This window comes from Hippichthys cyanospilos, chromosome 4, assembly GCF_059441005.1.
Source record: "Hippichthys cyanospilos isolate Australia breed blue-spotted pipefish chromosome 4, RoL_Hcya_1.0, whole genome shotgun sequence".
Lineage (NCBI taxonomy): Eukaryota > Metazoa > Chordata > Actinopteri > Syngnathiformes > Syngnathidae > Hippichthys > Hippichthys cyanospilos.
The window spans coordinates 10115349-10138826 of NC_142372.1; the positions used below are offsets into that span (position 1 = coordinate 10115349).

Consider the following 23478-nt stretch of genomic DNA (forward strand, 5'->3'; position numbering starts at 1 on the left):
GTTTGGTGGGGGGTCTGTGCCAAGACAAGCCAAGCAATTTTATTGATATAAAATTGACTGGCCCATAACGAAAAATTACCACTTGAACCATAACGTGAGCCAGCATGCTCTTACCAGCGGTGGCATGTGTCCACGGTGCATCTGGCCCATGGTGATCTGCTGCTGAGGAGACGGCATGGAGCCCACGCTGAGCGACTCGGTGCCGATGGAGCCGGATCGGATCACTCCGGGCAGCGCCACGGAGCCGTGCTCCGCCCGGCCCACGCGGTTGAACTGCTGTTGCAGGATGGTGGACCTGAAAGCGCCACCCACCGGCATTAGTTAGCGACACGCATCGAAAGAAGAAAGATGAAATCGCCTCGATGGGAAGCTGGAGCTAGGACGGGAAAATGAGACTGCACGTCCAATCAGGAAATGTTTAGATCAAGCTTTCGCTTTTCCAGTAAAATTTCCACCAGAGATTATCTCAGTGATAAAGCCCAGGGGAGAAAGCTAGTGTGGCGAAATGAAGTCCTGGAAGATAGATGTGTGAACTGTGCTCCAATTTGGTATGGAGGAGGAAATTGGAAAAAAAGACCCAGTGTGATATGTTGTTTTTGTAGGACTGGGATGCAATAACATTGTGTTATTATAATAACACCATCATAACCCAGCTGATAAACCTGCAAAAGAAAACACAGAATGTAGACTGTAGCTCAAGCACAGGCAAATAAGTCATTTCTATAAACCACGTAAGGACTCCACAACTATTTAAGGGATATTAAAAATATATAACCAACTTTTAGAAGTAAATAGTTCATTTTTTTTTCTCAAGTTATTTTTTATTTAAATAATTTTTCATATACAAGCTTAGTACCCCTTTGAGCACTTTTGAAAAGGCCTGAAGACTTTACCTTTTTAAAAAGGCTTTTATCTACTGCTTTTTAAAATCACAATGATTGTTGTTCTCTGAATTTGTGTTGCCACTCATTGCTTCAAGACTTAGTTTAAATGAAAAGTACTCTTCAAAGTATTATATGTATTCTGTTTATTATTATTATTATTATTATTATTATTATTATTATTGTTATTATTATTATTGTTATTATTATTATTATTATTTTTATAACAGTTATTATCACTGTTATAGAAGACAGCTAGTATGATGGTATGATATAATCCTGTAATTAATAAATGTTTTGTTAAATTGGCACTTACTTTTTAGGTGATACAGATTCCTCAAGCATGGTTGCTTCTTCATCGCCTTCCAACCCAAAACGATCCTTGCTTTGTTTCTGTAAAGGGTAATAAAAGGGAATAATTTGCTCAAAGTGAGCCATTTTTAAAGCAAACACAGTGTGCAGCTTTTATGTGGTAGAACTTGTAAAATATATATATATATATATATATATATATATATATATATATATATATATATATATATATATATATATATATATATATATATATATATATATATATATATATATATATATATATATATATATATATATATATTCCCAACACCAAACCTTTTTGAAACTGATTAGATTCTGGCCCGGTCAAAGTAAAAGCAGATATTTGCAAATGTCTTATTTTGATTAAACACACAAGATAATTTGATGTCTTTTAGGAAAGACTATTGAATTCAGGGAATAATATATAAATATAGTACATACACAAAGAGATCCTTTTGACCATAACTGCCTCACCTTTTTAAGGATGATGTCAATATAACCAGCAATGAGCTGAGAGATCTGCTCGCCTTCGGTGGTCTGGACCGAGTAGTAGCTCTCCTGGTACTCGCCAAAGTCCTGCACACACACAATGAAACACGGTAACGTGAACTCATTTGACTGTGTACAAAAAAAAAAACCATAGACGACACCTAAATAAAAGCTAATTAGCCGTTCACACGGAAACAGACTAATCCCACCAAGCACTCTTATGAATTAACAGCATGAAAAGGGAGGCCATCTTGGTTGTTTCAGCAAGATTAAATCCGTGTTGCTCATTGACTTGTGCCTGCGCACGCAAGGTTGAATATCGATGAGTGAGGAGAGGCGTTCAGTCAAACAAGTGCACGAGGGAATTTAAGAAGCGAGGGAAACGCTCGAGTTCTCTGAGCTCCCGGAGTGCTGCTGCTTTATCAACAGAAAGGCTCGGCCAAGTGTGAGGGGAAAAGAAGGAAAAAGACAAACACTGTGAATGTGCGCAAACTGGAACGGGCATTCGGTGGAACCTCTTTAGGTGAAAACAAATTCTGGCGTGAAACAACCTACAATGTGTGTGTGTGTGTGTGTGTGTGTGTGTATATATATATATATATATATATATATATATATATATATATATATATATATATATATATATATATATATATATATATATATATATATATATATATATATATATATAGAAGTGTGCATTGAATGAGGGACCATAATCAGCAAAATAAATTTAAAAAAAGATTGATTTCCAAATATACAGTATGAATTTCAAATTCTCTCTGTGGTGTGCAATAGGCATGATTAATCAGCTGATTGTGGACTTTCAAACATCATCTAACAATAAGTGGTCAAATAGACACTATTTGCTGATGTTTTTAACTTTTTACCTCTATGTAGTCCAGTGCTTCTCAAATAGTGATAAAAAGATATTAATTGAAAATAAAATGTTCGGATTAGGTTACCCACTCTTAGTACTGTACTGAAAACATTTGATGTTTCGGCATAACTATATTGCATGAAGTAGTCTGGACTGGCTTGGACATTTATTTTTCTACTGATATGGTCCTCATCCCATTTGGGATTTTTTTTTTGTTGTGACATTTGGGATGAAGCGCAAAAGAAACACAAAAAGGCCAAAGAAGAACTCACACTTGGAGAGAATCACTTTGGGCACTGAGAGTAGTCATTGACGAAAGATGACAATTACTTTATGTAAAGTGAGAGAGAGAACTAATTGATTTGAAACTCCGACTCCGCTGGGGATTGTGCTCAGTGCTGTCATGCACGGTGCCTTACCAGAGTGAAGCTCTTGGGTGAGGCCGCCCACCTCTTGACGGTGGTGAGCGGCCATTCTTGCACCACATCTTTGGTCTTCTCATCCACTCTCATCACTGACTCTTTGGTGATCCCCAGGAGGCGTGGCACTAGCTTGTTCTTGCTCTTCATCTTCTCCTGTACACACACACACACAAAAAATTATGACGATGAACACAGATCTATGCTTCATGAGTTTTTTTTTTTTTAATTAGGCATGTAAAAAACTGATTAGTTACAGTCATAGTAACTGAAGCGGACACTGACTGCCACTGATAGGCCCCTTTTGTGGGTGTGAGGGCAAGTTAAGGAGAAAAAGGAAAATGTGAAAATGGAAGCGCATGTGAGAGTTGTCGGTCCAATGAATGGGAAAATTAACCTAAATGCTTTGATAGCACCTTTGATAAAAGTAGAGGGATAGGCATTCTTTGTAAATAACTTGCTCAAGTTTAGCCTACCACATAAATGCAAAGCACCCGGCTGCAACTACAGCTACAGGTAGCACTGGCAATAAGGAAGACACTACTGCAGCGAGCAAAAGCAAAGCTCTTGGCCTAATTACTGTACACTCGAGAACACTCATGTTTAAGCAACTCTCTGCTATACTGGCTGGACTTTTTTTTTTTTTGTACCATTCGTCCTTGTGGGTGAAACTAAAGCTTGCAGCCAGACCTTGAGACAGGTTTCAAATAAAAAAACTGGTCTCACTTAAATTAAAAAAAAAAAAAAAATGACTGAAACCACTTTTCTGTCTTATATGAATCTTATCTATATTAATCTACAACAATCACACAAATATCAGTTTTAAAGAAATAATGGTTGTTTTTCCCCAAAATATTCAAATAAGATTAAAAAGAGACTTGCCTCAATCTAATACGGATCTTATTTACGTTAATCTTCATCTTTTTCTCATCTCTCCACAGCACTAGTTTTTATTTAACAATATGGTTTTTGTTGTTGTAGTTTGCAGGGGTGCAGAACTGCAATGCATCATACTGAGAGCTGTTTCTTATTTTCCTCAAAAAATAGCTACCAAGGCAACCACATATGAGATAGTCACTGGTGAGCATTGTCATCGTTTTGAGGGGAGAGATGTTGATACAGCTGTACTACTGGATTTGATAAGATTGAGCTTGTGTGTCTTTAGAAAAACATGCACAAAAGCTCTTGGCTTTGACGCATTTTGCCAGCATTGCTTGAGTCTTGCCTACAGACCAAAATAATTCATCTGTCAGCATGGATTGGACACTTGAAATGGTTCCTAAGTGGAAACGTGACTGAAATGCTGTTTGGATCAACATGTCAACAATATAAATGAGCCTGGATTTGTCTCTCATGCAGTTTGTAAGGGAAAGGATTAAGCCCTATAATAAAAATAGGTAACACATGGATTCATACATCTGTTACCCGCGCTATGAATTAAAAACCTCCCGTGACAGCCTTGATCTCACTTAAACACGCTCATGATTACCAAATTGATCGTCAAAATCATATTTATACATCTTTTCAGAGTGCAGCCATTCATATCCAAGAACTCAATTTTTTTCAAGCATTAGAGTAAGAGAATGTTGGTAAATGGCTGGTGCTGAATGAGTTAAATAGGTAATTGAACTTAGCGTCATATCAAATGTGTTTGAAGAGTCTACAAATCCCACAATGAAATGAATGACCAAGTCACTGTTGTGTCCAATATGTCTCAGCCAGACAGCATAGCTATTTCAACCCCACCCAAACACATGAGTGGCTGTTGGATCGGCCAGAATATCCTCTATTGAGTACACTAAAATTTAGTAGAGTACCTTGAATGAGTCAAAAGATATTGACCAAAAACAAATGTTCACTACAGTAGGCTCAAAAGAATAGGTTGGGCCTCAGGAGGATATTTTGTTTTGACTTTTGTTAATTGCTTGTAAGAGTAGGAAGTAGGAAGCATAGATTAGCATTATCAGTGTTGGCTTCTAATAACATAGGTCTTTTGCATGCACCACATGCACTGATCCCCAACACCAATTCACAAGAGTAATACTATGGCCTCATTGTGAAGTACTGCCTCCAAGAGTAAAAAAAACAAAACAAAACAAACAAAAAAACCTAATGTTTTTATCGCTGTTATTTTAGTTCACTTTTTTTTTAAACTTAGGACTGAAGTAGCCCCCTCCTAGTGCCACCCATGAGTTGCGATGGTTATCATGTTGGTGCACTCTAGGTAGGCAGTGGATTATTTGCATGAGACACATTTGCTCCCCCAAATGATTTCAGTGAGGCGATAACAAAGGCTACACACTGTGAGTAGATGGACAGAACGTGACGATCCGTAACATCGGGTCACAGAGGTCCACTTGTGTAAAAGTTATGGAGGGAATGTCAGCTGAGTGAGGTCTCCAGGGGTGTTACGAGGTGGTCAGGACTGAAGGCCGGGCTATTTTTAAATGCCTCCGCTCTGTCGGATTACACTCAAGGCGGACCCCAAATGACAAAGGTCGAGTGAATTCCAGGTGAAAGCCGAGACAAGGCCGAGAGGCAAGCTAGGCTTTGAGATTTGTAGGTTTCAGGATTAAAATAGACGTAGTGTAAACGTGAGAATGATTTCCTGTCTGTAGTTTTTCATTCGAAACTGGATTCCCTTTTTTTATACAATGGCCAAATTTTCTAAACCTCATTTTGAGAACATCATAAAATGTGAAGAAACTGAGAGTAGATACCAGGCCACAAATTTCTACTGAAGCCATTCGAATGTTGTTGTTTTTTGTGACTTAGTTTCGATTACCTTTAAATATACGATATACAGTATTATTGTAATTTGATCTCATTTGAAAAAATAAAAAACACTCCTTATTTTGTGTTGTCAGTTAACGAAGAAAAAAACTATTACCTCTGGCAGAAGTTTGGCGATCTGACAGTAGGGACTCTTTAATTGTAAGGTTTTCTGCTGAAGTTTTGACTGCTAATATTAATTCTGGTGATTTTCCCTTGTAGTTAATTTCCCTTGTGTATGAATAAAGCACCCAAAGTTTTTTGCAGCACGCTCCATTTGGAGTCACCCCACCCCACAAGTCCATTTTTTTTCCCAATAAATATACATATGCTTACCTTGCGAACATTATTCCTTGGAAACCAACAAAATCATAAACAGCAAACATAACATCTTCAAGAATCACTTTTATAGTCACTTTTATATTTGAAAATGATTGTAATAATCATATATATATATATATATATATATATATATATATATATATATATATATATATATATATATATATATATATACACACACACACACACACACATATAGTTAGACATAGATAGATAGATAGATAGATAGATAGATAGATAGATAGATAGATAGATAGATAGACAGATAGATAGACAGATAGATAGACAGATAGATAGACAGACAGACAGACAGACAGACAGACAGACAGACAGACAGACAGACAGACAGACAGACAGACAGACAGACAGACAGACAGACAGACAGACAGACAGACAGATAGATAGATAGATAGATAGATAGATAGATAGATAGATAGATAGATAGATAGATAGATACTGCAGATATAAAAATTGTAATTGTAATAAAAATGTAAATGTAGTAATGATTTGTAATTTAATAATTATTCATCATAGCACAGCGCTAAACCTCCTAGTCTGAAAACCACTAAAATACTGTATCTATGGATAATATTAACTACTACCACCACCACTCCATCCTTGTTGCTGTCAAAACTAATAATAAAACAAAAATAATTAAAATCAATGTCATAATGTTAAAATAAGAATAATTTACAGTAGATTTGAGTAATTTGATTACTGCTAATCCAACTAATACTACTATAATAATAATGTTAATACAGTCTTGAATTAGCAGTATTTCATTTCAATTGCATTATAAGATAAAGAGAGGGAAATATTCTCAAGAGATTTAGGTATCAAAAATGTATCCATTTACAGTATACTGGACTTTGCATAAGTCTCTGAGTGTGCCTGTAGTTTCTTTAGTGTTACTGGTTATCACAGCATGTGAAAGGGAAACGGCCAACGGGGATATTTGTTTTAGGACATGAAAGGCAGTAAAAGTTAAAGTGGACCCCGGACACCTGCTGGGTAATTTCCTTTTTGTCCACTGACGTCCAAAAGCACAGCGAAAAGATGTTACTCGGGAGAAAAGAAAAAAAAAGTCTTCAAATTCATAATTGTATTTTTTTTCTTCTTTTCTCAATTATCTGAAAAGCAATAAGGTGGTAGAACTGGAGGCTAGATTTTTCATCCCTGGAATGAAAACACTGAGCTGACCTTGACCAAGAAGAACGACACTCCATAAGTCCGCAGAGACCTCGCCAGTTTGACATACTTCACTTTGGCTTCGATCTCTGTCATGTCGCCGCAGTTTTTGTGCTCCTGGAAGTGACATCAGAGTTTTATTTATCTTTTGAAAGATTGGCTTGGTAGAAGAATGGTAGAAGATATCATCAACAAGTGGCAATGTGGCCTCACCTGGAATATTTTCTTCTCAGATCCTCTTTGTTTTATGTACTCTTTGGGAAGAAACTCCTTTAAGCTACAAAGATTCCAAGAGACAAGATAAGAAATTCTTTTGGACTTTTTAGGTCCCAAACACATGTGCATAATGTTTTAACAATTCCTATAAGGTTAAAAGCCGTGTGGATTCACAATCAGAGGAGTTGTTCAGGAGATTATGGCAAACGGACACCAAATTTCACAACAAGATAGGTTATTACATACTCTAAGAATCCCGGTTTGTGCTTGTTCTCTATGTAAGGTCCAAACTGGATCTGGGCCTGGATGCCGCCGAACTCGCCGGCCTTGTCAAAGGACACGGGGTGCGAGCCGTTCAGAATGTCATCTCGAGCCTGGAAGAAAAGAAAACTTCATTAAAGTTAATCCCAAAGGTTAATATGCATCCCCAAACTGACATATTAATGGAAGAAGATTATTAAAGTAGAATGAGTGCGATAAAATGTCAGCTTCATTGTCTTCTCAGCAGAGCTAACTTTGGTGAGGATGTGAAGAGCACTCTGGAATGTTTGCCAGTCAATCATAGTCCAAAATTATACTAACAATTACACCTCGTAAAAATGTCTTCAATTAGTACCGTAAGTATATTTTTGAAATATGCATAGGGGCACATGGAGAAAACTGTAAAATGTGAGGCAGACAGACTACTTCAAAGATACATATGGTTAATGTACATTGCATTTAAATCATAGACTGGAGTCCCTCAAGGATTTGTTCCGAGCCCATTTCAGTTCTTTTATTATTTTTCTCTTGTGTGACAGTCAAGCAGGCCTTTTGATGTCTGAGGGATGCCGCATTATGCTGATGATTTCCTATCATTGAAACCAACTACCAACCCCCCTTTCATTATGATTGATGGCCACAAGGAAAAGGGTTGATAAAACTTCACAGGATTTCCTCAAAATGACATCACCCACTTCTTACAAGCGAGTCAACCCGCGTTTAATCGCTTACAGTGATTCTGCAGAGACTCCTAAGCATAACCAGACCCCAGACCCATATTACGAGCTGTTCTCGACTGCTTACAAGATCCGGCTGACAAAGTGCGAGGCACTCGATGACTTCGCCCCCTGGCTGAAGTTCAGCCCCCCTTGTTTCACATTCCACATTCAGACCCACTGCTACTATCCTAATAACACTTATTTGACCTTTCCCACAGAAGGGAATACACAATATGCTGAATCATCTTTCAGTTTATTCGTTGTTGGAATTGAATTGTAGCTCAGTTTTAGCTAATGACTCACTTTTAGATGTTCAAATTTTAGCCACAAGGGGGCAGTCAATGACCCTAGTGGCAAGTCTGGTTGTCAAGAAGAAGAAGCAACAGCAGCAGAAGAGTAACAGGAAGGTATTGCCCTCTGTAGCTAACAGGCAGCTTCAATCTTAGGTTTACTCATGAAATATTGCTGAAGCATTGTGTAAGTGTGAACTAAATGGTAGTTTGTGTTTACTGACGTTAAACGGTAATCGCTAGTGCGCTAATATTTAATGAGTATTGTATCCATTCACTTCAACTACCAAATGACCTTAGTAAATTATTAAAAAAACAAAATGGGGGGAGGGATTGTTCAATGAAATAATCAATAGGATATAGGTTGATTTTAAAAAGATTCCATAGTGACAGCCCTAATTTTAATTTGTAAACAATTATGAACAAGGAGGTTCAAAAAAATCAAACAGATGAACAAATCTTTTCTTTGTTTTCACTTGAACACGACAATATATGTACAGTATATATAAACAAGGCTGAAAAGGGTCCAACCTGCACATAAAGAAGGTTGAGTTGAACCGGATCTCTGGAGTCCACGTTTTGGTCCGAGTAGAAGAACTTCCGTCGCAGCAAAAGTGTCTCACTCTCCTCCACACCTTGCTCCCTGAACGTTCTACTGTGGTCCAGCCAGTTCACTGACAAAAAACAGTTATACTTTTATCTAACATTCATTGTTATATTTGAATCGAGAGTAGCTTTATTGTATACGTGAACCAAGAGTCGATTTTGGTATTGATTTGAAGCTGGCTTTACATGCAAATTGTCTTTTTTGCTGAACAGAAGTTATGTTTTTAAAATGTACACTTTTGTACATTTTTAATGACTTGGGATTAGCACAGGATTCCAACATACTGCATTTCCTCAATCAGTAAAATTAACAACAGATCGAGCAGTTGCCAATCACGAAAGGTTCAAATGAATAAAACTCAAAGAAAATACATATTTTAGTGTTCCCCGCCTACTGCCTGAAGTCAGCTGGGATAGGCACTAGCAAGCCATGTATGGACCTAAATGGCAAGTCAAGTGAATATTTTCCTTACAATAATATGTTCTATGTGGTATCTGGTTTTCATTACATTTTTAACAACCAATCGCAGCTCAGCTAGCAAATGCCAGCTGACCAAATGCAGAAAAGAGGTGATTGGTCTTCACCTGAGCCCTAACCAACTGTGGTGTCATTATCAGTCAACAACAAAAAAGTGGTAAAATGGCCTCCACTGTCCTAAAACATGAATGTGCTGGTGTAAATGTGCAGTCAATTAGAATTGTGAAATTGTGAACAAAAAACTCACATTCCTCTATTATTTAGTACGTGTAGTTGAATACAAAAAGAAAGATTAGCTTTTCTTGGTCACATTTATCATCCTGACTAAACATATGACAACAAACAACAAGAACTTTAGAGGAACTCACAGTCATCATCAGTGTGCAGTTTGGCTTTGAGCTTTTCCATCTTCCTCTCGTCACGCAGCAGTGTTCTGTCCTTCTTTAATGTTCCCATCCCATCCTCTTTCTTCTCCTCCGCCGTCTCCTGAATCAGAGAGTACTCCTCATAGTTGGTGATGCCTGCAGGTACACAAAGGGGATACGATGATCGCTACGGCTTAAATGTGGACAGTGGTTTATTATTTTCTTCATATTATATGAGCTTTTCGATGAATTTATTGCTTTTGGGCAGTATAAAAAACACCCAATGCTGAGTGGTTGAAAGAAAATTCTTTGAATATTTGTATTCCGAGTCATCTGGTCTCAAGTTGGAACCTCGGCCCCAGTTTTAGTCGTACCTATTCTACTGCATATGGTCACAAGCAGCTCCCCGACAGTTTTGGAGTCATCCACCATGATGGTTTTAACAGCCCCATCCAACATCTTGATTTTCTGGGGCCTCTGCTTCTTCTTGTATTCAAGAATGTCCTGCAATGTTGAAGAAGAGCGACCACAAAGATAGGAGAGGTGGGGGTGGGGTGGGGGGATAGGGGAGTAAAATAAATGAGCGTTGAAGCACAAAGCAAGACCAAATGTACCCGCAGAGGAAAATGATCAAATGGGTCCAGGTTTTAGCAGGACCGAGGAGAGCGAATAGAAAGCACAAAAAGCGAATTTAGCGGTTGCCTATCACTACCCGTTACTTTCTTTCGGTTCAATTACAATGAGGGGAGATTCGGTGCAGATGGATTCGTCACAGTCATGCATTCTACCTCGGGTGAATTTGGGAAAAAAAAAAAAAAAGAGAAAGAGCACTAGGAGCAAAGAAGATGGCACATATTAAAAAAAAAAACCTTTATAAAAAAAGGAAAAGAAAAGAATGGCACAGCTACAAAATCTAAGATTAATTTTGGTCTGCGAAATGAGTCACTCTTTTATTCAAAGCTTTTCCAGCTCGCTTTAGTCTTTTATATCGTGATGTTCAAGTGATGTTAGCTTATTGATTTTGGATGGAATCTACATATAGTAGTGTGTTAAAGTTTCCCATAGACTTTGGTTTGGCTATAATGCTAACTATATATGCACTCGGATCGCAATAACAGTGCTGCAGGTCAATTCAAAAATGAAAGTTTATTAAATGGATGGATGTTTGTTTAGATAAATTCATTACAATAAATTATTAATTATGTATAACATAGTTGCCAGTGGTAATTTGGACTACAGTTAAATACAGGAAATTATGCACACAGTGATGTCGAGACTGAAAGAGATTTTTAGGGTATGGGCCATCATTCTGCTATTTATATATTTTTCTTATTCAGGAATGTATTTATCTGTGGTTTTCCAGCTTGAGATATGAACAATGCATGGCGGTGGGGATTTCATGTTCAACTTCTACGATAAGCAGCAGTTTGAGAAATATTCAACAATTAATTAAAAAATAGGATTCAGGCTGTTTAATGGTTTGATGACTCTAGCTTGTTGCTAAAAAAACAAAAAACAAAATCATATACACATGATGCGGTGTATATCCTATACACAGGCGTGTCCTATATTTGGAAAAATATGGTATATTTGTCATCTACCTTCTCGTGTTAGTTACACAAATACACAAGTTGGCAGTCCAAAGAATGGCAGCGTCGCACGAGTCAATCTTAACGGCCAAATTAAGGATTTAGTCTCCCATCCAAGGGGAAATGAGAATCTAACGCTGGCAAAATGTTCCTTGGTATGTCTTAGTAATGAATCAATCAAACATAGTGGAATCCAGATGCTAGTTTTGGCAGTATATGTAGAGGATAAATTCATAACAATTGGTGTCATTTGGTTAGATTTTTCACTACGGTGGCATAAAACTGTTAAAAATCCTCAGAGGTGGTTTTCAAAAAGTCCACTGAAATTATTAGAGCGATATAGATATAGAGTTGGTATACTATGTGCTTTACAGTAATGATCCCCCCCGCTCCCCCAAAAAGGCATTATTTACCCCATTGCGGAGCATGTAGTAATCCAGTGTCCTGCCAGATTCCAGCCAGATGCCTTTTCTGGGGTCTTCATCAGACAGGAACAGCCCATAATCTGATGCTAGAGGACACCCATGAGCATTTTAGTGCTTTCATCAAAAAAAATCTTTCCAGTTCACAAATGTTCATAAAACATAATAAACTCAGTTGCTCTCCATTTTCCCTCTGTAGTACCGTGTTCCAATATTTTTGTCTCGTGACATTTGACATCACAGTTTCCGCATTCTCACCCTGTCCGGTCTGCGCCTCAGGAACTCTCTCGCGTATAATCCTGCAGGCGTCATAGACTGCCGTGGATGGCTCGAACTGCATGGTCTTCACCACGTTGCAGTGGCGGACGCAGATTTTCAGCGATAACACCACCATCTTGGCCGCAGGGGCTGCAGCTACACCTGTAGTAAAGAACAAGAAATCAAAACTGGTGAGATTTCTTTCCCTGTTAAAAAATTTATTAGAGCTCCGTGGGTGTGAAAGAAGTGCTAATTTGTGTGAGAAAATAGATACTTTTTCAGTAACTGTATACGTTTCCTCAAAAAGTTTGCCGGATCATGCAAATATTGGACCAATGCTACATAAATTGAAAATATTAATAGTCAAACAGTGTCTTGTCTGGATTTGTTATATTAAAGTATACAAAAGTAATGACTTTATCTTCTATACAGACACCTTAGAAAGAACCTCGTATTACAGGAGTAGCATTTTCGTTTTTGCTTTTCATAATCTGGTTGCGGGCGGCTCGGTGGCACAGTGAATAGCACGTCCGCCTCACAGTTCAAAGGTCCACCTGGCCTTCCTGTGTGGAGTTTGCATGTTCTCCCCAAGCCCGCGTGGGTTCTGGTTGCGGATCAGTGTAGTACAATACAAAAGACTCTCTGATGCACGAATAAAAACACACTGTAAAACCCTTTGAAATTCCTACAATGGGTGATGAATGACACCACACATTTCTTTCCAATAGCAATCACCAAAATGATTCATTTTCCATAGTGTTTGACAAGATTTAATGTCAAATCAGGCTATCTTTACCACTGACTAGAACTTGAGCAAGCAGCTTGACACGAACACAAAATTGTGCAAAAAAAAAAAAAAAAGCATCTGTTTCCATATTGTCATGTAAAAGAAACCATTTTCGAGCATGAACAGAGCATCTCCTGTCTGGACTCCAGTTAGAAGGCACAGGACTCCTCTGTGTCTGAGGTTAGAGGTAAAAGGTCAGACTGGATGGACCACAGAGGAAAAGATACAGGCAAATCTCTCTTCTGGCCCGTCGGGCTCCTGACCCTGACTCACACTTTGAGAATTTGCTTCCTATGTGATATGTGTTCGCACCCGGGGGAGAAGGTGTCGCTCCGTCGCCTAATCTTGACACCACACTGCAGGGAGGCGCTCAAAATACGACGGCCTATTTTAATATTGAATTACATCGGCCTCAGTTAGGATCTTTGATGTCACAATGGAACACAATGGTGTTGTTGAAATTTTTTCCACTAGAAATGTACTGAAAATATTCCACACACCCCGATGAATCCATTCATCTTTTGTGATGTAAAAAGAAAGACCTAAATCTATATTTTTTTTCAAAATTTTCACCGATAATTTACATGTGTTCTCATTTTGAAAGAAGTAAAGTAAATGCAAACTACTACAAAAACTTGGTCATGCAAGTGTGCACACTCACAAGTGGACAAGGTGAACGGAATTAAAATTTTGTTGGGAAAAAAAAAAAGGAAAGGCCTACTAGGACAACAACATTTCATCTGGGTGTATTAGTGGTATGCCTGTGAAAATTAATTAATCAACAACTAATTATCATATTAATTGACAACTACTAATATACTTGAGTTAGTGTACAGAGCCATTTTTATCTTAAAAATGTTCAAATCCTCCCAATTTCCATCATCTCAACAATAATTATTCGGAATTAGTAGTCGTTCATGAAAGTAGGCTAATTAGCTATTGTGTTCATTCATAATAAAAGATTTGCAAAGATCTGCTTTTAAAGTGGGAAAACAATGTCCAAACCAGTAACTGAATCCCGCTTGTGTGATATTGCTTAATTGTGCAATTTTTAATCACTAAACAATACCAAACAAACAACAATTGGCAATTGGCAAATAAACTCTTGATTGTGGGGAAACACAATTTATTATTATTATTTTTTTAATCAATCGATAGAATATTCAATAAACATTTCTATAAACATTCGGTATTGATAGCACTACTTATAAAATTCTATTGCTATACTTTAAAATTTGTATCTAAGGTTTATCTTTTACATTTTTTAAAACTGTACTGTCTCAGCAATTTAGATTTTCATTGCAATCTAATTGTTGTTATGTATATTTTAAATCACTAAACAATACTAACTAAACAACAAAAGTTGATCAGATTCTTCGACTAATCGATGGGATGTTCAATAAAATTATTGATTTAAACATATGTGATAGTGAAAGCCCTAATTTGGTGGCACTTAAAATAGTGGCAGGTGGGTGCTGAGTCATTGAAAATGAGCTTGATTGTGATTCTAGTGTAATTGTGAACATAGCCCCAACGCCACTTTCGTGCAACTTTATCAATTGTATGTTTCCTTCCCTCTCGAAATCATTTCGAAAAATTCAGTTGAGTTGTAAAAGTTATATGCAAAATAATGCTGCCAAATGATTTATAATGATTTATTTTGGTCTCTTTTTATATTAGAAAAATCTGGCATTTGAATAAGATGTGTGGACTTTTTTTTATTATAGTCACTAAATCAGCAGATAAATTATTAAAGACTGTCCTGAGCAAAAGACTCTATATGTATGTGTGAATTGAACTACTAAATAAAATAATTTTTACAAGGTTATTTTTGTGCTAAGTGGCAAATGAGCAAAACCAAAAAAAAGCCGAGCAAAGCATCTATTTAAAGCTCTTATGCCGAGACAGGACAATTAATAATTGCGATGATTAATAACCAACAGTCAGCGTCTTCCCACACTATCATCCACCAGCACAAAGCCACGCTCGTCTCCCAAATGCACTAGTGACACCTACACTGTTTTATCTGCTGCAGCCTCACATCCCAAAGCACACTTCATTTTTGTCTGCCCTGCTGTTTGCATTTTGAGGCAAGCGCAAAGCTGCAGAAAATAAAGGCAATTGTTGGCATTACAACAGGGTAACTTATTGTATGTAACAGTGGTGTATTTTTAATGCGACTGCATGTAATAACATGTAAAATGATGCATCACTATTTAACAGAAGGCAAGTGTTAGTGGCTTACAAAGAAGATATTTAATATGACATGACAAGAAATAGATCAGTTTTATCCTATGCGCCAAAGCTTTTGCTACTTTGAAAGCAGAAATTGATTTATAGAAGAAGATAGATTGACGTGATGCATCGAATGTTTTGAGATCTTTGTCTGTCGAGGAGGAGCTAAGTTTAGCCTGGGTTGTTAGCGGAAGCTACAAAGTCACATACGTTTTTGAATGTGCATGTTTTTTCTTTGCAAAGCAGCAATTAAAAATATCTAACCCTTGTTTTCAATTTCATTTTAAGAGTAGATGTTTGACGTGTTTTGGGGGCACAATATTTTATGGATTAAAACAAACTTGATTTGCTAAAGTGAACAAATACCATGAAGTGGACTCGTAAATAGAGAAAGCGCTCCATGCCAACCAAGCAATCAGTCAAGACTCACTGACAGGAACTATATAAATGTAAAAAATAAAACATACATAAGCCAGGTCAGTTATAAGAAGAAAAAAAAACATTTTACTCACAAAGACCCAATTTCTTTCCTAACTAGGAGAAAGCAGACATGAGTCCTGACATGTAAACGGAGACAGAAAGCAGGAGCATGCAGCCATTGTTCAATAGATCAATGATGCAGAGCGCATGCAGACCTTATTACTGTAACATGGCCTCTAATCCAATAATAGCGCAGCACACAAGTCAGCAGGCCATTCTACACCAGTCCCAGGCCTGAAAGCATCAAATTAATACTTGGCGATGGGCATGTCACTAACCCAGTTTGTGCAAATGAACCGAGCTGGAGCACCGTGATAATTAGTCCATCTGCCTTTTCTGGTTGGCAAGTAAGTTTGTTTCCGCATAACAACTGCTTAATTCCAGAGAGCAGATGTGCAGCAGTCACTGGCCTGAGGTGACGCCCACTTGGCCGGAGAGAGATAAGAACTTGCTGTTTAATCATTTTCATCAGGATGTGTAACCACAATTAAAGTTTTAAAGGAGACAAGAAAATTACAGCAAATGGTTTCATTGTGACCAGTTTGAAGTTTTAAAAAAAGAAGCAACCTACGAAGGAAATGATTCACTTCACAGCCATTGTGATTAATGTGACCCCTTTTGAAAACCACCGCGAACTTGTGTAATACAGAAAACTTCAGCAAATTTACAGTTAAATCTTATGGATAATCTTTTAGGGGAAAGTCTAGATGCATTTTTTTCTCTGAAAAACTTAAATTAACTTTTTTTTTGTTCAGAAGGAAGCATAGTGGTGATATTTTGGTTTCAATGAAAATTGAAGTGAATTGAGGAGTATCATTTAGACACATATAGTGTTTTGGCACCATCTTGTGACATATTTAGGAAATTTCAACCTTTTTCCAGAGGTGTTTTTTCGCTTAACTGTTGGGGGGGAAAACATTGTCATCTGCAAAGTTTTATACAAAACACAGCGGATGACGGGATGATCTCTACACACACACAACCACACATACACAATAGATAGCTAGCCAAACTATAACATATAAGCAATGATGCACACACTCAATCACAAATTTGTACACACTTCCCTACAATTTTAATCTTTTGACTATTGAAAAATAAAAATGGAAGGCCTAAAGGAGGAGAAATCTCCAAATCGTATTTTTGTCCTATAATCAACGCAAAAATGTATTCGCTGACAAGCAAACTTTTTTGCCTACACAAAAAAATACACTAAACAAGAACATATAAACATGTTGACCTTTTCACATTCACTAATTCACAGTCAAAGTCTGCATTTCCAGTCACATATGATATCTCCATCACCATCAGTCAAGACTGCTCAAAACACAGGGACAGTGTAAACATCACTTGCTCCGGTCACATACACACAATGTAAATATCAATCTGTCCACGTCACAGAAAAAAATGGTCATTCATACATTTGTATTCAGGTCAAATGAGCTCAGGAGGATATTTGTTACTTTGGCCACATTTTTGTGCAAACTGCTTGGTGAGAATGAGGCAGATGTATTCAAGAGTCAGTGTTTGTGCAAACAATATAAACAGGACACTTCTGCTACATTCTTAGTCCCACACACACAGTTCAGTTCAAGTTCATGAGGCGGGAGTAGGTTGGAATTTTAAAGAGAACACCTTAAAGTTGTTTTTTTTTTCTTTTATTATCTCTTTTTACAGACACAAATTGCCATCTTGCTCTACTTCACACATCAATTTCTTCTCAACTTCAAATGGAGCATTAAAACTAGACACGTCTTTAAAGACGTATCCAAATACAAAATATTCGACAGCTATCGTTTGTTCCATGGCGGTTTTCATTTTGCCTTTGTGAGCACACGAAGGAGGAAGAGGGAGGCAGGTGATGGTGTGCGGTTTCACGCAGCAGGCAAACAGTTGTTAAACACACCCTCTGAACTAACACAGTTTGAACATTCACCACCATCCACTTGTCTCCTACTGCTTTTTTTCCTCATCATTTCGCTGGGAACGACAGGAAATCGAATCAGTCAAGCCTCTCCACCACTAGAGGAAATCTGCTTGAGATTTTAATGCAAACTCCAGAGTATCGTTTTGACACATTTGTCAATAACAGGTTGAATTTTAACCCGAATTAAGATGAATCCTGTAAACATTGGCCGATTCACATAAACAGCAAAATCTGTCTTTCATATATGCAATGTCAAAATCCACCCGTTCATACAAATTCAATCCAAATCCAACTAAAAAAACAAGTTTTTTTTTTTTTCATTATTTGAATTATTAATTGCAATGACTAATAAATAACCTGAGATTCAATTACTGGTTTGGTACCTATAATCAGGAAAAAAAGGATGAAAAAACGTTGTTACTTTCCAAAGTAAAAACAAATGTTTGACTTTGATTCAATACTACTAAATATTTTGACTGGCAGTCTTTGTCCATTCACAAACACACACACGCACACACACACACACAATGCAAATATTTGTCTGTCCATTGACACACGGCATATAATGTGAAATTCAGACTCACATGGGGAAGACCTTGAGCCAACCATAGTTCAACTTCTGACTATTATAGCTTGCAAAGAAGACTAAAATAAACATGTTTTTAGCAGACATCAAAAGGACACTATATATATATATATATATATATATATATATATATATATATATATATATATATATATATATATATATATATATAGATAGATAGATATAGATATATAGATAGATAGATAGAGATATATATTAGTATTGTTTTAATACATACATATATCATTTGTTTATTTATTTTTTAAGGGTTTTTTGTTCGGTGTTGGTTGAGTAAGTAAACCAGCTTTTACTACCAGTTTTATAGGGGTGCATATGGGGAATTCCCACATCACATATATAGGTCAGCACGGGAATGAGTAACAAAATAAACACAAATGAATGCGCTCCTTGGTTGACTAAGACTGACCTGTAAATGCGAATATCGTCAAACAAATCATGTCAAGTGTACCGTTGAGGGAACGTCACACACAGCTTGGTCAATGGAAAGTGATGCTTAAAAAGATAACATCAACAGTGGTCTTGGAAAGTTACAGGATGGGATGATGGAAAAACTTGTGGAAGGGGGAAGGGAATGTGATGTTCTCTACTGGTCAAGATTTGACATGCTGTACTTAACGACAACAAAGCAGCCAAGCAAACAACTTATAATAGAAACCAATTTAAAAATGGCATGTCCACTGCTAAAAAAACAAAATAAGCTCAGAGATTTTTCAGCTTATATTAATGCTGATATTGTGTCTCTCTGGGGTCTGTCGGTTTTAGTTAAAGCTCAGCAAAGAATGTGTCTGTCAGACACAGATTTAGCTTGATCTGTTTACTCGATGCTGTCTGCTTTAACAAGAGCTCTTTGAATTGTATTTGTAAAACTAAAAATGTTGTTTATTGTAGTCTTAGCAGAGAGGATAATAGTGCTGTTTAGAAACAATATGTAAAAACCAAATAGATGCTTTTCTCCATGGACCTTTTTGGAGGAAACACAGTCAAGAGGAACAATGCATGACAATTTATGATTTTGGAGGTCCAAAAAAGTGGGCACGTGGAGCAAAAAAAAGAGTTATAGTATGTTGAAACACAAGGATATACAGTAAAAGTATGACAGCTCAAAATGTAACAAGTCCCAAAAGTGGACATGTTTAGCAATAAAAGAATCAGGTCGGACTGATCATTTTTTAAACTCCACAACATAAATTGACATCTTCATGCAAGGGTGTCCCAACATTTTTTTTTTTTTTTAAAGGCCATTCCCAGTCACCTGGTCGTAGATTTGTCTGGTAGTAGGAATCTGACTGTCATGGTGATATTGTGGCATAAAAACAGCCATGATGTTGTAATGCTAAAGTAGTATATCTATGTCAAAGAACATAACTATTGATCCACTTCAGCCGAACACAGCACTGTGAACTACAGAGACCATGGTGCTTTGGGTCAGGCGGGCCAATAAGAATGCATGACAAGAAAATGACTGAAAATGACTCCTTTGTCAATTATGTTATGTTTAAAAAAAAAAAATCCAACATAATATGCATTATCATTGTTTTTTCTACATTATAGGATAGTATAGTGTAGTGCAGTATAGTATAGTACAGTATATATATATATATATATATATATATATATATATATATATATATATATATATATATATATATATATATATATAATGACAATACATTTTGATATGATACATTTTAATTTTTGAAAAATCAATAATTTAAAAATTAGCTATATATGAAAATGACATTTGCACAAGTGGCAGAATACTGCAAGGGTGATTTACAAGATATGTTGACAAAAGTTACGATCAATAATCAGCAAGTTATGCGCAAGCTATTAAAGTTGAGTTTGTGTTAGAAACTATTTTAAATCCATATACATTAAGTTTTTTTTTAATAAATCAAACATTCTTTATTCATTTTTATTGATTAAAATAGATTAAAATCGTAATTTTCCAGAATTATTGAAAAAAAAATGATTTCATTTTGGGGACATATTGCCCTGCCCTAGTTAGTTGACATGTTCTTCCGTCACATGAACTACGATGATTCCTTTTCTATTTTAGAGGCTTTTTTGTAGACATCAGCACATTCATGCTAGCCATGCGGACAATGCTTCCAAGCAGGTCAACGCTTGTCGTCCACGAGACGTCGACGGTTCCCGGAGGAGCAGGTGATTCACTAAAAGGGAGTCAAGCCAGTCGCGGTCATGTTCGTGTCGTCGCGTCACGTCTAAGGATAGTCCCAAAAGTCAGACCGTTACCCGATCCGTCGACTCATCCGTCGGCACTGGTAATTGCTCCCACTGAGCAAGACTTGCAGCTTCAGTGTCGGCTTGTCAGTGACAATCTGGTGAAATATCTTCATTGGTGGAAAGCATTGCATTGTATCGTGTGTCTCCTTTAAAAGTTGCCACACGACGTGACTTAACTACTTTTATTGTGGCAGCTGTAATGTAAAATACCACATGATCAAAAAGTATATTTCAGGTATGAATTAAATTGAAACTGTCAAGTCATTTCATGGCAATATCTGCTGCATTGTGTTTCACAATATACTTTGTGTATCAGCTTGAGACCCAGCTTATTCATTAGTGTTCACTCTAGTGGACATGTGTTTTTGATCTCTACCGTTTGACTCATTCAAGCTACCCTAATGACTCCTAGTGTACGCAATAGAGGACATCCTGGCCTTTCCAATGATGCGTGTGTGTGTCATGTGTTTGGGTGGGATGCAATTAACCTTATTGTCTTGCTGAAATATAATACACATAGCAGTGGACACAAATACATAGACTGGGGCCTCGGGAGGATATTCATGAGTCTGTGTTATGTTAGTGTATTAACGTAATGGCGAGAGACAATGAATGGCCTGACTATTGTCTCAAACACATCCTTTAAAGAACAACACAATTCACGTCATTAGCCTGAATAAAAAAAACAATAAAGCCTGCTCATTGTCACTTTAGACATTTTCTTAATTCATGCGTTATAAACGGATGCAAGAGAAGCAGAATTCAAATAAAAAAATCTGAAAAAAATAGATGGCAATCTGGTGGGACAAACTGTGGAATTTTGGCAAATTGATAACCCCAAAACCATCCATTTAATCACTGAATTTTAACTGCATTTGTGGAAATAAATCTTCCTTTTTGTTGGGCTATCAAGGTAAAACATACCAATATCTTACATATAATTGGCGCATCACTTTGCTATAACAGCTTAAATGTTTTGCCATGCTTCAAAGTACCTTTTGAATGCAGTTTAATTAGCATACTATATGCAAATATTTGCCAAATTTTCAACCATTCAGTTTCTTAAAATATGGACACACATATTTTCATTTACAGGGTAAACTCTTGAAAGTTTATAAATGACGGCATTATGACACATTCATATTAGAACAAAAAAAAAATAATAATAAACTAACATAGATGCGCTGTTTGCAAACATGTGCTATGCACTAATCATTCTAGCTGACTAACACGCCAAACCATAAGGACCCAACCCAAACCGCGCAACATTATTTAGGGTGATCTGTTTTTTTGTTTAATTTTTTAAATGCAGTTCCATTGGTATGTGCATCAACAAGAAAAGGGCTATTGTACAACTGAGAGAGTTTCAAATAATGAACCCAATGTCAGAGCACTTAATAATCCCATCATGGAACATCAAACTTTAATTAGGTTCTTGTCAGACCTTTAAGAACATAAAAAAAGGGGGGGTGTCAGCATTTTTAACATGGCGGGTCACATCAAAAGGATACTACATTTAACTACTCCGGACTGCTTAAGGCTCAAATCTGATGAGGGGTGTCCACACAGGAGAGCAACGTGTGTTACTGCAGCTCATTAAAAAAGCTGCAAAAGCGGGGATGCGCCACTGGAACGCCAACCTCTGCAGTGGAGAACCAGATGCCGGCGCTTAATTGGCCTGTGAAAATCACCTTGGCCAGTCAATGTATGAAAGCATGCCGTTAGGGAGTGATGGAAGTCAAATATTTTTATTTTCGGTCTTAATGATAGAGGTAAATTGAGGATTTTTAGTACTTCTCAGGAGATCTGGACACATTTAAAGATGATTTAATAGTCTTGGCTAGAAGGCATAGCTGAAGCGTACATTACTTCTTTGAACTATTATTTTCATACTTGCATAAAGTCGCATTCCATTATCGTCACTAAACATGAACTATGCCCTATTTGACTAGTGGCTTTTCCTGAGAAAATGGGAGTCATGCCTGACTTCATCATTCTTTGATATAATCAAACGGGACCTATGCCCTCAACAATGGATAACAGCCTAATCAGTCATTAGTCAATCTTGAGCAAGTCACCTTTTACAGTTGGAGAAAAAAAGTCGAAAATAGACTGACAAAAAATATCTGCCTCAAAGCTTCACCAGCTTCACCGTTTTGGGACTGAGGGTCCTCGCTTATTCATGGAACACTCAATAGTATCATTCATTTGAAAAAGATTCAGTGGTTGTGACCTTTTTCTTCCTTAATAACTGTTATATGCAGTTGCTATGGCCCTTTAGTTTGCTTTGCTATATCATAAAAAAAAAAAATTGATATCTAACTGTGTTTAAATTGTCAGTGACACATTGTCAAAATATTTGGTTGACAACCTATCAAGCTGTGATGTTAAGCTATCTTCCAGGATTCTTTCCGAGTCTGGAGTTTTCAAGTTTAGTTTCCAGTGTCAGTTTTTGAGTCTACTGTTCCAAGATCAGTTCTAGTTTCCGATACTCACAGTGGTTACATTGAATTTTTGTACATAAAGGCGTTCTACTCCTACACATCTGCGTCCGTTTGCTGCTGGGTCCAAATCTTCATCCTCATGTGACAAGAATGTCCAGAAATTCACCAATGATTGTAATGTATATATTTTATTCATTAGGATTCTAATTCATTAGGAACACATACCAACAATAAGGACAT

At 36.9% G+C, this 23478-nt stretch overlaps 1 protein-coding gene across 1 annotated transcript in view; it reads right to left on the reverse strand.

Annotated features, from left to right (window-relative positions):
- LOC148424530 (talin-2) overlaps nt 1-23478 on the reverse strand; it is a 77506-nt gene that overhangs the window by 33861 nt on the left and 20167 nt on the right. The window contains exons 3-14 of the mRNA XM_088413284.1: nt 12512-12673; nt 12245-12342; nt 10617-10746; nt 10246-10398; nt 9325-9467; nt 7770-7897; nt 7521-7584; nt 7320-7424; nt 3006-3161; nt 1692-1793; nt 1198-1274; nt 115-295 (exon numbers count right to left, since the gene is read on the reverse strand). Coding sequence (XP_088269410.1) covers nt 115-295; nt 1198-1274; nt 1692-1793; nt 3006-3161; nt 7320-7424; nt 7521-7584; nt 7770-7897; nt 9325-9467; nt 10246-10398; nt 10617-10746; nt 12245-12342; nt 12512-12647 — 1473 coding nt within the window. The 5' untranslated portion in view covers nt 12648-12673. The remainder of the gene's footprint in view (nt 1-114; nt 296-1197; nt 1275-1691; nt 1794-3005; nt 3162-7319; nt 7425-7520; nt 7585-7769; nt 7898-9324; nt 9468-10245; nt 10399-10616; nt 10747-12244; nt 12343-12511; nt 12674-23478) is intronic.